This window comes from Micropterus dolomieu, linkage group LG18 (assembly GCF_021292245.1).
Source record: "Micropterus dolomieu isolate WLL.071019.BEF.003 ecotype Adirondacks linkage group LG18, ASM2129224v1, whole genome shotgun sequence".
NCBI lineage: Eukaryota > Metazoa > Chordata > Actinopteri > Centrarchiformes > Centrarchidae > Micropterus > Micropterus dolomieu.
The window spans coordinates 7,801,271-7,816,494 of NC_060167.1; the positions used below are offsets into that span (position 1 = coordinate 7,801,271).

The window sequence follows — 15,224 nt, forward strand, 5'->3', positions numbered from 1 at the left end:
GTGTGAATGAGTGTGTACTCTGCAGCTTTCTGTGTTACCTTTACATGTGCAGCCATGCATTCAGCTGACTGCTTAGTACCTGCTGCTTCTGTATGAATGTTTGCTTGCTTGTTTGTTTGTTTATCTTCCAGATAATCAGATAACAGTTTGGCGAGGTGTGGGTATTATCGAGAGAAGAGCCAAAACATTTTTCAGGGGAAACTGGTTCAAAGCACAAATTCAAATGAACCGGTTTTAGAGCTCAACCTCAGGAAAGTTGAGAGCGTCAAGGCTGGAACATGCTTCTCTATCTATACGTTAGCAAACGCATGGATGTCATTCAGAGACAATAGAGATTATACTTGTACAATTTGAGTTTAACACGTTCAAGCGATGTTGAGATTTGGGAGAGGTGTATGTGTCAGTTCCTCTAAGCGTCTCTGCAGCATGTGTAGCATAATTCCTTCATGACTTACCTGCCACTTTCACTGTGTGGCAGCCAAACGATGATAAGAATACGCTGGGACTAAAAATGCTGGTGCGTTTTAAATGTTCACTTCCTCTTTAGAAACAAAGCAAATCTCCTTTGATGGTGTAAACCATCTCTTTGAATATTAAAAATAAAAAAGCTCTCATGTCATTAGAGGGTAATTCCGAGTGTGTTTTAAATGCATCTTACAGAAATCTGTTCGAGCGGAAACAGGTTGACCCTGTAGACTGTTCGGAAAACCATTTCCATCTACCACTACTGACTAACTGGTTGCAGAAGGGGAAATATCCTGGTTTGTGGTGTATGGGAATATTGAGGACCCTCTTATCATAAATCACTCAGTGTCACGGTGCGGAGAAGGCATTTGCCAAAAAGAATGCGACGGCGCAGATTCCTTTGAAACCAGTTTGAAAGTGTAACCTGGCAATTTCACACTACAGAGGATTACTAACAAGCCATCACTTTTGTTTTACTTTCCATTTATTAAGAGCCAACAATGTTTAGGCTTTGGGTATCCACATCTGTATCTAATTGGCCTGTTATTCTTTGTTGTCCTTATTGTAAAGAAATTCCATGGAAAGACCATAAACATTAACATGTTTGTACCTCTCTCAATACTTTATGACTTCACTACTCTTTCTGTGGCTCTCAGCCTTGAGCCTATTTGTTCCTAATGAAGAGATAAATCTTTAAAAACAGCTCACAAATGTTTAGGCTCAGAGTATACACTGACTATATCACCCAAAATACATATAAAAATTTAAAAAAACATTTTGCCCACTACCCTGGTAATTATGTGTTAGACCTACAGTCGCTGTGCAAATGTGCTGAAGCAACAGAGGCCGAGAGAGGTTTGGACTGTTCAAACAGCAGGTTGATGGTTTGTTTAACGCCATGTTTGAGCAACGCTGGTTGACTCAAAGAGAGAGAGACAAAAAGAGAAAGCAGACAGGTAGGGTGCGTCAACAACAGGTTAATGGTATGTTCAGTGAAGTCCTACAGGTTCAACACAGTAGACTGCCTGGTCCTTTATCTGTGAAACAATTAGGTTTTCATTTACCGAGACAAACAGACAGGAGAGTATTGACTTCTCATTCCTCTTATCATTCTTACATAACTCAATCATTTCTTTAACAGCAACAGCAGGAAGATCTCTCCCCTCTGCTTTGCTTTTGTTCACTCCGTTTCATCATGGTGTACTGGGTCGCCATGCACTGCTTTCTTCTCTTTAAACTACTGAAGTTCACAAAGTTTAGTATATTTGTGAGGCAGAAAGTCAGCTCTTAGATGACAGGCTCAATCAATTGTTTTCCAGATTAAAAAACTGTGGTGAAAACTGAAGCCCTGGAGCCTGCAGTGAGGCTGAGAAGTAAAAGAAATCAGTTCTCCCTCTGTCTCTCTACAGCAGCAGCCAGACTTTGTGGAGCTGCATCATGATAACCTAAACACATAATTAGCTATGAGTTTGTCACATGCATGTGTACTTACAGTCAGTCACTCTTTCAGTCTCCAAATTCAACTAATTTTACTCAGAGGCCGGGGTCAGATAGTGGAGGCCTTGAATACCTTACACGAGGACAATTAGCTATTGTGACAACAGCGGGTCTTCTTTAAGAATTGTGAGCAGATTGTTTAAGCTAGTATTTTAAGAATTTCGGTGGAATTTCATGCTTGTTTTTTTTTCTTTTTTACATGAGAGCTGACAGTAGAGAGATGACAGAAAATGAGGGGAGAGAGAGTCCTCAACGGTCCACCGATAGACTTATACTGGGGATTCTACTTTTCACTGTCAGTAACTTAAACCCCTAAGACATAAGCATTTTCTGGCTTATTTACTCCTCTACAGTGAACTGAATATATTTTAATTGTGGAAAAAACAAGACATTTGAAAACGTCCTCTTGGGCTTTGGGAAACACATTTTCTTACATTTTATAGACCAATCTGTGGGAGGAATCTGACTGAATCTGATGCCAGTGAATGTTTATGAATATGGAGATTTAAGTAGTTTTATGTCTAAATCATACTCAGAAACTCTTTTAACCAGACCAACAGTCATTTTTTCTGTTTTTCCTTTTCTCCTGTTGTCTTCCCTATTATTTGTTGTTTTGCAGAGTCTTGCTGTGGGTTCCTGTTCATGTGGAGAAGAGGAAGTAAACGGCTGATCTCCACGTGACTTTTCTATTTTGCTTTCTTTGCATACCATTTGTGTATCTCTTTGTCTACAGCTGTGTCGTTCAATCTCTTACTGATTATTCATCTGTGTCTCCAATTAATATGACTCTAAGCTCAGGATGAAAATCACTGCCACTAAACTTCTGCAGAATCATCAAAATCTGCCAAATCCAGTTTTTTTTTAAAATACTGCAGTGTTATTTCCATATTTAATAAAACTTATACCCAATAGGAATTACTTTTAGACTGATAAAATGTTAAAATAAAATATCTAAACAAATATTTAAAACACATTCGATGTCCATTCCAAACATTTAAGAGTGTGTGTGTATATATATATATATATATATATATGAAAATTCTCTTTCATTGATTAAAAAGTTGCCTTTTAAAAGCACAAACTAACAATTACTTTAATTCTAAAACATCAGTTCATAAAACTAACCTCAGTGCTCAAAAGGTGGTACCTACTGTGTGTAGCTCCATCAGTGGGTTGTGATATCGGTGTGGGTGTGTGTTATAAATCCACACCCTCTACTGAACTGCAGTCATCCATACTGCCTCATCACCTCCATCTCTCTCTACCTGTTGACTCATAACCATCCACCCCTCCTCCTTCCTACCCAACTCTCCATGCACAGTTCAGGTCAGTCAATGAGCTGGATCCTCCACAGTCTGCATTTCTGGACTGAACACATCAGGATGGATCGGTCTGATCTAAAGGCAGCCTTCTTTAGCTGTATTTGAAGGGCATAACTGATGTTTGCAGCCATTAGTATGCCATAATCCACAGAGATCCCAAGTCCTGATCTCTTTACTACAGATAAAGCTTTACTATACATATTCCAAGATAAACGATTATCTTAAACGATTTATTTGTTGTGTGCATTTAGAAAACAACTCCCATTAAGCTTATCCATCTCGACAGCGTGCGTATTACACGTCATCCTAACTGTTATCCATCATATCACCCATGCCCTCTTCTAACGTCGTCCTTCTAGCTGTAATCTTTGCTCTCTGAAAGCATCTATGCGATTAGCCGACAGAAAAATTTAATGAACAGCAATACATCATTCTTTGTTTAATTTACCATCCCCGTCTGTATAAGCGGAGTTAATCACACAACATATTGTTGGGTAAGGCTATGAATGTTTTTTTAATCATTACAAACATCAAGGTCATTTTAAATAAGGGGTTCACGTGATATTATAAACATAAAAGTTCTCTTTTTTTTTTTTCCCCCTCTGCCTTTCATTCTCACTTATGTTCTTCCTTCTGTTCTGTATTTCCTCCCCTTGTCTTATTGCCTTTCACACATCATCGCCTCTTTCTTTCATCCCTAGCAGCTAGCACAACACTCAGAAATGACATAACCAAGTGTGTGTGCCAATAGGGCTCTGCGATGTGGCCAAAATCTCATATCCCGATATAGGTCATTTCATATCCCAGTGTAAATTTCTCTGCATGATAAAGGTAGGGTAAGCGATTTTCCTGCTGCTATAGCTAACATCCCAACAACAGCATGTCTTGGTGAACTAGAAAGTAAGCCGATTGTCTGTGGGAGAGTCATTAAACATTACCCGACAAGGCATGGGTACCGCTCCTCAATACCTTCATGGTATCAACCAAAAACGCCCAGTATCGAGTAGAAATGAAACGTCTCCAGTCGAACCAGTACTTCAATCAATACTTTTTGTAACCAGATCACAGCAAAAAAATACTTTTTGAATGGTATCGAATGGAATCGAAAGAAAGAGCCTCTTTTTTCTCTTTATGTGCCTGCACCATTATTAAAAAAAGACCTGCATGCGCAGAGTCCACGCGTTATTTTAGCAACCTTCGGCTGCGGCCTCAGGCATGTTCGTCACTGTTGCAATTTTATCACCACAAGCTTGGCTTTGCGTTGGTTTCATCTTCTAGTATCATTTAACACTTTTTATTTGCTATTCACATCACTTGTCACAAATCGATCACTGCGTTCCATCACATCAATTAAACGCATTTGTGGTGCAGCAGCTATCAGCTGATTTTACTCAGGGACCCTCTGGCTGCGTCTGATCAGCTGGACGTGCAGCCTCTCTTTTCCTCTGTTTGAGTCTTTAGTGTAGGCTAGTTAAGTGACTTGTTTAAAGAGACTCTCGTTTTATACTTTTGCGACTCACCACTAAAGGAAAAAGCATTCGCAGAGATCTTTTAAGTCAGTTTATTGATCGAAAGTTAAAATAATTTTCCGTTGTTTACTTTTAACACATGTATCAAAAAATTAAACTGAATGCAGCAAAATTGTTTGCCACAATTTCTTTGGTCACTAAACTATTTCACTCCTCCTCTCTCATTCAAATATAAAAAAATTCACAAGCTGGAGTCTTTCCCCATATAATACTAGCCGTGATGATGAACTAATTAGGATGAGGAGGATGTAGGGCTGGACGATATGGGCAAAAATGTTAACACAATAAAAAGTTTCATATATCTTTCGATATCGATAATTATCACGATAACTCAAGTATTGTTATTTCTTTCGAGTTTAAAGGCTGATTTTTGCTCCTGAGGGAAAGTTAAAGAATTGTGGTTTAAACTCTTCTTTATGGTAAACGCATGAGGCCAAACAATGGATCGCTTGCCAAATCTGAGGTAGAACATTCAAACCAGTTACGATAAAATCTTTGTCAACAAAAATGCAAAAAATTTAGTAAGAACTTTTTTCAGTCCCTTTTCCTCAACAAAATAAACATCTTAATAAAAAATTTAATTAAAGTAAAAGTAAAGTAAATAAAATCGAACATTGAATTTAAAATTGAACATTTGTTATATTGTTATTGAAAAGAATTATTATTATTAGATAATTATTACTGTTTTATCGTCCAGCCCTAGGAGGATCTGATACAATTTCCCAGTTATTTTATTATTATTTGAAACAAGAAAAAATAAAATAGATAACCTTGCTTGTCCATAACAACAATAAAAATAACAATAGGCTACCAATCAACTAGTATGGCTTCAAAAGATGGCATTTTATGCAAGGTATCGATTGAAGTACTCTATTGGTATCCAGGGGTGGAAGTTAACTTTTTGGCTCACCAGCCAGTGAAACTGGTAGATGGAAAAAAATCCACCAAACATATTTTTTACCGGCCAAAAATAATAAGTTGCCTTTGTCACGTAAAAAAAAAAAACAAAAAAAAAAAAACCAAACTTAATTTGTTTCAGTACGATAGAGCATAATTTTATACCATAGACGTTTTTCTATTGTAAAACTAAATACATTGTCATACCACACAGCCCTATATGGTAATGTGTGTATTTCTATAATGTGTGCGTTTCTATAATATGCGTAGTCAGTTTTGCAGCAAAGTGAGCGCATTCACGGTTTGTGTGTCCACGCCTATATTCACATGAGGCTGCCTATTTTCCTGTCAGCAGTGAGACTTCCTTGAAATCAACCGCTCCCTCTCTCACACACACACCCACACCCCCCACCTAACTATCAGGAACTATAAATTTTAATATCGGTGATGTGACTAAGCCTTGATAACATCACATTTTAGGCTGTAGATGTAGGGTGTGCTTTTGTGTGTGTGTGTTTAATGTAATTGTACACAGTTTAAGCCAAAATAACTACACAGTTATTATATATAGACATGACTGGTTATTAAACAGTAATGCAGTCAATAATTGTTTACTATTGTGTGTGTGTCCATGTAGAAACTTAACACGTCTGTAGCTCGTATCTGAAAGCTATTTGCTATTCCACACACACACGCGCGTGCATGCGCCGTCTAAGTTCACCTTCAGTACAGGATGGATAACACGTACGCACACAAATGCATAAACACATAACCACACACACCCACATTTCCACTTAATACACTCTGAAGGAAAGAGGGCGGGTCAACGGTTGTTTTGAGTGGCATTTTCCTTTAAAGAGGAGTTAACAAGGAGAATAAATGTAACTGTCAAACACTAATCAAATCTCCAAGAACATCAGGGGGAGCTACAACTACAAGTGGAAGGGAAAGGGAAGAAAAGGAGGAAGAAGAAAATAGGAGTGGATAGAGAAATATATATAGTAGGAGTGGGGAGAAGGAGAAAAATGAAAAATAAGGAAAGACTGACAACAGGGAGAAAAGATGAGGGTGAAAGAGTGAAAGCGAAGTGACGTATTGAGCATGTCAGGATGGAGGGACGGAGGGATGGATGACAGCAGAGATGCAGGAGTGTGGAAGGTCGATAGCTCATAATGTCACTCCTGATATAGCTGAGACAGAAATCAATAAGCTGTCTGTGTCTCTCCCGGCAGAACTTTAAGGTCTCATGAAGCTGCAGCAGGACCGGATTTTCTTCCGAGCTGTTAAGTGTTTCTTAATACAAACAAGAAGTTCAAACAGGATGTAATAAGGCCGGGAGATAAGATCTAAATTCGCAGACAGACTAAAGATTTAAAAATGACTGACCACTTGTAAGTAGTAAGCCATTCTTAGATGCATCGCGATGCAGACATGGAAGATTCTGAATCGATTAACAAAAAAAAAACAATTATTTAAATATTAATTGATAATGTAATGTTGACGGAACGCAAAAGGCGGAACTCACGGAAGTACAGCGGCGGTACCGTCTGTGACACATAACAGACAGACCAGGGTTCCCCCTGTATTCGGCCGCATGAATAACCACCCTACTAAAATGTCACACAATCATCAATATCAATGTGCAATTAATGATTTTAACTCGTACACTGTGCGAGCATGGTGACACTCGACTCTCGGCGAGCTCTGTGTGTGAGGCCGAGTGAATCAGAGAGAGCAGCAGAAGAACATGACAGTGAAAGTTAGCTGAGAAAAATATTAGCAGTAAGTTTCAGCCTGGCAGTACACGTGCAGTGTAGGTCAGTGTGTCTGTAGTTTCCCCCACTGCTGGAAAAGTGGTAGGCAGTTAGCGCTAGCTAACATATCCCCAGTACAGCATGTTTTTTGGCTGTTATGTAACGTTAATATTAATTAGCTCAGCTGTTTGTCATTAGTGCTAACTTACCTACTTGTCAAGGGTTGACAACATCAGGTACAAGCTTAGACTAAACTGGTGTCCAGCTCCGTCCTGTATACATACCGTTCCTTTACATCCTGATATTCAAGTTTTCAAAGTCACCTGACAATTAGGTGTTAAAGAAATGAAGGTGGTGACCATGGAGCTGAGGTTAATGAAGTAAATTAGGGATGCAAACTAGTCCTTTTATGCTAATGAGGAGATGTTTCTTTTGGATTTTAATGTGCAAATTAAATGCTTAGTAATTATCCAGAAATCCTTTATAGGAAAAAAAAAAAAAAAAAAAAAAAAGATGCATCAATAATCATTTTATAATCGCAGTTTAGTTTTTCTATATTAAATACTATAATATTAAAACCAAGTGAGCCCTACATTGTTACATAATAATTCCTATATGAAACCTATACACCTCGTTTACTGTTTCTACACCTGCTGTGAAGACAAATCATTCATCTGCACAATGTAGAGAAAACATGAAGCAATGTTTTTCCAGACACTGTTTTATTGAGCACTCCACATCTGATGTGCATAAAGTAATTTCTTGTTCTGATTAGGGCTGTGTAGAGTTTCAAATGCCTGAAGAATCATGTTGATAATGACACAACCAAACCATAGTTTTTGATATCTTACTTTGCTGAGTATTAACATGTTTTTCTGCAATTATTCAGTTAACAAAATGAGCCAAATTGAATTCAAAATATATATATATATATATTTTTTTTTTTAATTCAGGTGATATCTGATCAATGAATATAACTAATCTGACTGAGGATTTGGGCCGGCATACTTGGTTTTCAACACTTTGCAATACAACAATCCTAAAATCTTGTGCATAACTTTAAATAGCAGCTTGGTAAATAAAAATAAAATAACCTATAGTTTGCAACCAGCCTTTGTGCATTCACGTCTACTCAGTGATTCAAAGTGTGAGCTCTTCACAGGCGTGTTATGATGCCCTGAGGAGAGATTTATCTGAACAGCAACTCTCTACTTAATTAGACATGACTTCTGTGTGCGTGTGGGGCAGATGGCAGGAGTGCCCCCGTTGGTTCAGTGCCATGTTGGTGAAATACCAGGATATGATACCACAAGCTCTGATTCACACACACAATCCACTACAACCACCCCTCTTCCTCGTTATCTCACAGCAGAAGTGACTCATGTGTACTGCTCACTGTCCTCGCCACAGGATGTCTGCAAGTTCCATCATGTTACATCCAAAATGCTTTAATATCATAATGACACAAGAACTGACCAAACCCGTGGCCTCTCTGGTGATGTACGGCCCCCTCACAACAGCAACCTTCCCGTCTCTTTAAGACAGGATGAAGATAAAAACTCGGAAACATTTCCGTCTTAAAATGGGGTTGTTAAAAAACAAGACATCTAATCATAAAGAATTGGCAGCAGTGCACACGGCAGAGCTTCAGTGTTTTCTGTGAGTCATCCGAACATCCACCGTTACACAATAATCCTGTATTTCTGAAGGCTGAACCATCATCTGTGGTTTGATAAGTCACAATTATTTCCACATAACAAGACACTGGGCCTATTGCAAGAACCGCTTTGGCAACCAGATTTGTTCTTAAGCTGCACGAACGAGTGATTTAAGAGAATTTGTGGCATCCACAAATACAATTTTCTTTTAGGTATGAATGAAATTCAAGAGCGGTCCCGACCTTTTGTACGAGTCACGTAAATACAGCCTGCCTTTCTCCGCTGGGGAAAAGCCTTTAGTATCATAATGCCTTAAAGGTCCAGTGCATTTCGTTACTATGTTGAATACATACGAAGAAGAAGAACAAGTAACGTTAGTAGTAGTCATCTGGTTTAATAGAAAAGAAGAGAAATTTGGACAAATGGAGGACCACATGCATTATTTAGCACAAGAACCGACAAAGCCTTCCAGCCACTATAGCCTCTCCTGTGTTCTTAGAAAGGGTGGGGTGAGCGGTGACTTATGGTGCAAAGTCAGGTATTGCATATTAGGGATGAAACGATTACCGGTTTAATGTTAAACCACTATTATTGTACACATTTAAAATTACCATGATAATTGTTATAATCTCACGGCAAACACTGTCCAGCGTCTCCCAGAAGCACACGGGTATGCGCAGAATGCGACATGGGTTTGTTTTTTTTAAATGTAATCACAGTTAAAATTATAAAAAAAATAAAGGTTAACAAAACAATTTACTTTTAAAACAAAACATACTAAACAGACTCAAACATGACGTGCTCTCTCTCCTGCTGACAGCCATTTATGAAAAACGTACACAAAGCAGCGGACACGAGTCACCTCTATCCTGATGAACAGGTTAGCATGGTAGCGACCTGTCAATCACAAGGTAATATACTAAATGAACATCATGCCTTGTTAAACTCATTTAAAATGTTTACTGGGGTAATAAATCAGCTGAGTAGCAACATTTTTCCATTATTTCTTATGGAACTCGCCCCCTGCTGGCCGTTAGAGAAAATGCAGCTTTAACTTCCATCTGCATGGTTTCCCTTTCGACCCAGAAGCTGCCGCATGATTGTGATTAGAGAAATAACATTTGACAACCTCCCATCATGTAATTACAACTCTGGATTGGACATCGGTGCGCGCCAAGAGCTGCAAAACAACTGCAGTATGTTAAGTGTGTTTTTTTGTTTTGTTTTTTAAGACTAATGTTTTTACTGTTGAGTTGCTAGTTCAACTGTCCCGACGTTACGTTTTACTGGTTATTGTTGAGTCCTGCAATTGTATTTGTAGTTTTCAATATAAAACTTGTTGAAATGGTTTCAGTGTGTGTATCAGTCTATTTCACCATTTTTTGGCAGGACTTGAAGCTCGACAGTGTGAAAGTCTTTTTTTTTTTTTTTTTTTTTTTTTTTTTACACATTTGCTGACTTTTTTGTGAAAAAAAACCTTCCCACAAATGGAGCAGAACAGGTTGCCTTATATGGTAGTTTTAGGGGCAGTGATTATGCCAATGATAAAATCTCCCAAACATGCACATCCTCATGAACAGGTGGCATCCATCATGCTTTAACAAGCAATTTATGATGAGTTTCTTCAGTTTAGTGAGTTTGGTGAATCCGACTTGGAAAAGTCGTCAGAGGAAAAATGTAAGACAAGTTCCGGATAAGAATATTGATTGAATGTAAAACTACATAAATCAGGATTCCACGAGATAAACATTTCTCGTAACATTTACAGTTAGTGGACGGTTAGTGGTTTTGTGAATCTGACCCCATGATAAAAAAGGAGAACTACCACATCAGTAGTTTCACATGCATTTCACAAGAACTGACACATCTGTTTTTGTGCTAACTTGACAGAAACGCAGGATATGCAGTTTTCCAGCAAGTCAGTCAGCACTCAGCATTACAACCTGTCCAATAATTGGTGTTTGTGTATGTAAACCTTAATTTATCAACTAGGGCTTCAACTGATATTAATTTTCATTACTGATTATTCTGCTGATAATTTTTCCTAGTTAGTGACAAATGAGCACCATAATTTTGCAGCGATGTCTTAAAATTGTTTCGTTAGTCCAGCCAACAAATCCTGGAAAAGGCAGCGAGTCCCATCAAAAGTTTTGTTCCTCAAAATTCACTCATGGAAGAAGGTGAGAGCCAATGAATAGCAGAGAAAGGAGCACTGGATTTATACTCCTGCAGTGACTTGATGCTAGGGCTAAACGATTAATTGCATTTGTGATATTATCGCGATGTGATAAAACAAAATGTTTCTAATCACAAAGGCTGCGATTACACTCTGGTCACATGACACCCAAGAGTAAAGCAGTCTGCAGACGAGGCATCAACTTCGCACCTTACGCTGTACCTTGACTTGTTTTTGTACAACGGCCTTAAGCTTGACAGAAGCTGATACTACAGAAACTTTAGTGTCACACAGGGAATGGAATTAGTGGATGAAATCGTCGGGCCATCTGCCGCTTTGACGGACAGGAAAATGCACAACAGACAGACACGTGCAGTAAGGGAAGCGTATTGTGGCGATCGGCGCCTCCGTCACACACACAGCCACCAGTCAGCTCAGGAAATATCTGTGAAATGGCGTTTCAAACCAAACGCACATGTCTGAAAAGCCCAGTCTGTCCTGAGTTACAGCCTGAGTACAGCCAATACGCTGCTCACCAGCACTGGAGGCTGCGACGGAGGGGAACTCCGGTGTTGATGGAGAATTTCTAAGCTTGTCTATTAAACAAGAGAGGCATCACTTGTTTTGTTTTTTTGTTGGCCAACCTCAAACTGAGTGTTTACAGAAAGATAGACTCCTAGGAGATTTGAACTGAGATAAGGACTCATTAACTGATGGTTGAACTGTCGGTTTTGTATTGAGCGTTTACTGTAAAATACATCGCGGTGAACTGTGTTTTTCCTGTCATCTTCCGACCTGATGATAATATATCATTATTTAATGCCATGACTTGACTCAAATTATCTTTCTCATATTATTAAAATTTGATACTTCTCCACCATTGCTTATAATAATTCACACAATTCATGCATCACAACACAGGACTGACCCACAAGAAAGAACAGTGTATATTTAATCTAATATTGTGTTGTAATACTGATGATATGTAATATTGTGTCATACTATACGCTGATTTACTGCTTGTCCGTTTTGAATATGAAAATTAATTGCATATTAAATCGCATTTGCAATATTCTTTAAAAAAAATAATAATAATAAAATTCGCAATTACATTATTTTCCAAAATCGTTCCGCCCTACTCGATGCTGATGGCTTTGGTAATGCTCGTACCCTCAGATTTTCCCGCACATTTTCGAGTGGCCTTTTATTGTGGCCAGCCTAATGCACACCTGTGCAATACCCATGCTGTCTGATCACCATCTTGATATGCCACACCTGTGAGGTGGATGGATCTCGGCAGAGAAGTGCTCACTAACACAGACTGACAGATTTGTGAACAATATTTGACAGAAATAGGCCTTTTGTGTACATAGAGAAAGTCTTAGATCTTTGAGTTCAGCTCATGATGAATGGGGGCTAAAACAAAGTGTTGCATTTATAATATTGTCCAGTGTATTTGGGAAAAGCTAAGATTGATCATGTCGATGTCAGGATCCAGTCAGTACAAACTTTGGAGCAATAACTCCACTAACACCAGAGCCTTTGCTGGCTATTTTGGACACGAAGATGCGTTCAGGGCCAACTGAAAACTACAGGCAGCTAACGATGAACATCTGAGAGCAGTGAAACACAGGCAGACAGGCAGCAAAGGGCAGCCTGCTTAACATCAAAGAGCACACAGCTGGTAAAATCCACCCCCACCCAGCTCTGTTCCCCTCTCAGATGGCCCACTTCCAGTTTTAACCTCTGCTCATTCATTACCCAATCATCATCACCAGCACTCATATCCAGTCATTCTAAATCCAGTCAGTAATAACCTATATTTCAATGTTCCTAAACATCTTAAGCTTACTCACCCTCATTTCTCTTTATTTTAAATTCCACCTAGTTTTTGGTATTATTTTAAGCTTTTCCAGGACTTTATGACACAACCAGTGTAAGAAGTATAACAATTATAATAAAAAGAACAGTAAACATGCATATCATATTTGAGGAGGTGTAAATGTTAGGTGAAAATCTCCATTAGGAATGAATGGAGCTGCCAACTCAGGCCTCCAAGTCTGACACATTCCTTTTCATTAACTCAGCTTTATTGTATTTTTATTTTTTTAAACTGCTGGGTACTGACTCAATATGCATGTGTGACAGACTATGAAAAGAAAACGTAGAGGCAGATATAAGAATAAAAAGAAGCAAGTCAAATATTCTGAAAATTAATTTTAAACATGCATTGCAGACATATCAATTTCTAAATTTAAATTGCAAAAGCAGTCAAGAAAGTTATATATACACACACACACACACACAGACTGAGATTGTTCGGATGGAATAGAAAAGTTTATTTAATTAGACTTTTTACCTTCATGTCGTTCATGACGAGCTGGAAGAGCCCTCCCAAGGCGCTGCATTCCTTCTCTATACCCGCATCCATTTTTCCACAGGCTTGGAAAAATCCTCAACTTCCCAACACGCAAACTTTTTACCTCCAAAAAAAAAAAAAAAAAAAAAGGAAGACAGAGAGAGAGGACGCTTCCAGCCAAGTTTTGAAATACTCCAACACAATAATCAATAGGCTTTTTTATGTAATAGCAGGAGGAGAATTACAACACCCCGAGGGCAAAGTCCACCTTTAAAAAAAGAAGCCAGCCGAAAACAGCAGTGGAAACGGAGGAGAAGAAAACACACACAGGAGTAAAAATCCAGGTCGGGGGAAGCCGAGAGACTCACACAAACGTTAGGCTTCCAGTCAGCCGATACTACCAGCCGGCCAACTTGATACACGTCCGAAAACACACCACATCATGACTGAATCACCGAGCAAGCGGTCTGCGAAAAAAAAAATGTCTGACAGTTGTTTTAAGTTTAGCTCCGGCTGGTTAGGTCCCGGGTTTAAGGGGGGAACACAGCTAACCGCAGCTAGCTTCCTCGGCTAGCTAACGTTAGCGTCAACCTGTGACTGCGTGTATGCGTGTTTGGCTTTCCACACGAAAACACACGCACGCACGCGCGCACGCACACACAGCCCGTGATCAATCACTTCGTCCAAATAAAACCGTCCACGGCTCTTATCTGACGTCCAGCTGGGATTCAAACCCTCTACAGTCGTTCTTTCACGAAGTGCATCCGAGTGATTTCACGATGTTTTCTTGCGAGTTTTGACGAGAGAGACAGACGTTTTCCTCCAGTTACTCCAACGGGAGTCCTAACCTACAGTGATTCAGTGTGTCCCCGAACACCGCGGCAAGTTAGCCGAAGTGACACGTCCCACATCCGGCCAAGAGTTTCACAGTTAAATTCTTCAATCAGTCAATCAAAATGTGTGCGGCTCCTTTTAGACTGGGTGCAATTGAACAGAGGTGGAAAGCAACATTACTCAAGTTCTGTACTTTATGAAATATTGTCTTCTAGGTTCATCTGGTAATCCTGCCATTCACTTCACATACTTTAGTTGTGTTGGTAAAGGTTTAAAGGGTTCAGTATGCTTGAAATTAGTGGTGGAAACTACAATACTCAAGTACTGTACTTAAGTAGAATTTTTAGGGATTTTAATTGAGTATTTTCATTTTCTGCTATGAAAAGTCGTCGGGTTCATCTGGCAATCATGCCATTCGCTTCACATAGCCTACATTTAGTTGTGATTTTGAAGGTTAAGGGCTCAGTATGCTTGAAATTAGTGGTGGAAACTAAACTAAGTGCATTACTCAAATACTGTAAAAGTAAAATTGTGAAGTACTTGTTTTTTACTTGAGTATTTCCATTTTCTCCTATGAAAGATTGTCTTCGGGTTCATCTGGCAGACATGCCATTCACTTCACAGAGATTTTGTTGTGTTGGTAAAGGTTAAGGTTTCAGTATGCTTGAAATCAGTTGTGGAAACTAAACTAAGTACATTACTCAAGTACTGTACTTTAGGACACTTTTGAGGT

General features: G+C 38.9%; 1 protein-coding gene across 3 annotated transcripts in view; it reads right to left on the reverse strand.

The window, feature by feature from the left end:
- Window positions 1–14,540, reverse strand: part of mtss1 (MTSS I-BAR domain containing 1) — a 69,295-nt gene extending 54,755 nt beyond the window's left edge. For 2 of the 3 annotated variants that reach the window (XM_046076358.1, XM_046076356.1), the window contains exons 1-2: window positions 14,026–14,540; window positions 13,658–13,773 (exon numbers count right to left, since the gene is read on the reverse strand). In XM_046076358.1, the coding sequence (XP_045932314.1) occupies window positions 13,658–13,729 (72 nt within the window). In that variant the 5' untranslated portion in view covers window positions 13,730–13,773; window positions 14,026–14,540. Of the gene's footprint in view, window positions 1–13,657; window positions 13,782–14,025 lie in introns of all 3 variants that reach the window. The other variant, XM_046076357.1, reaches the window with a different exon arrangement.
- Between the last annotated feature and the right edge of the window lie 684 nt (window positions 14,541–15,224).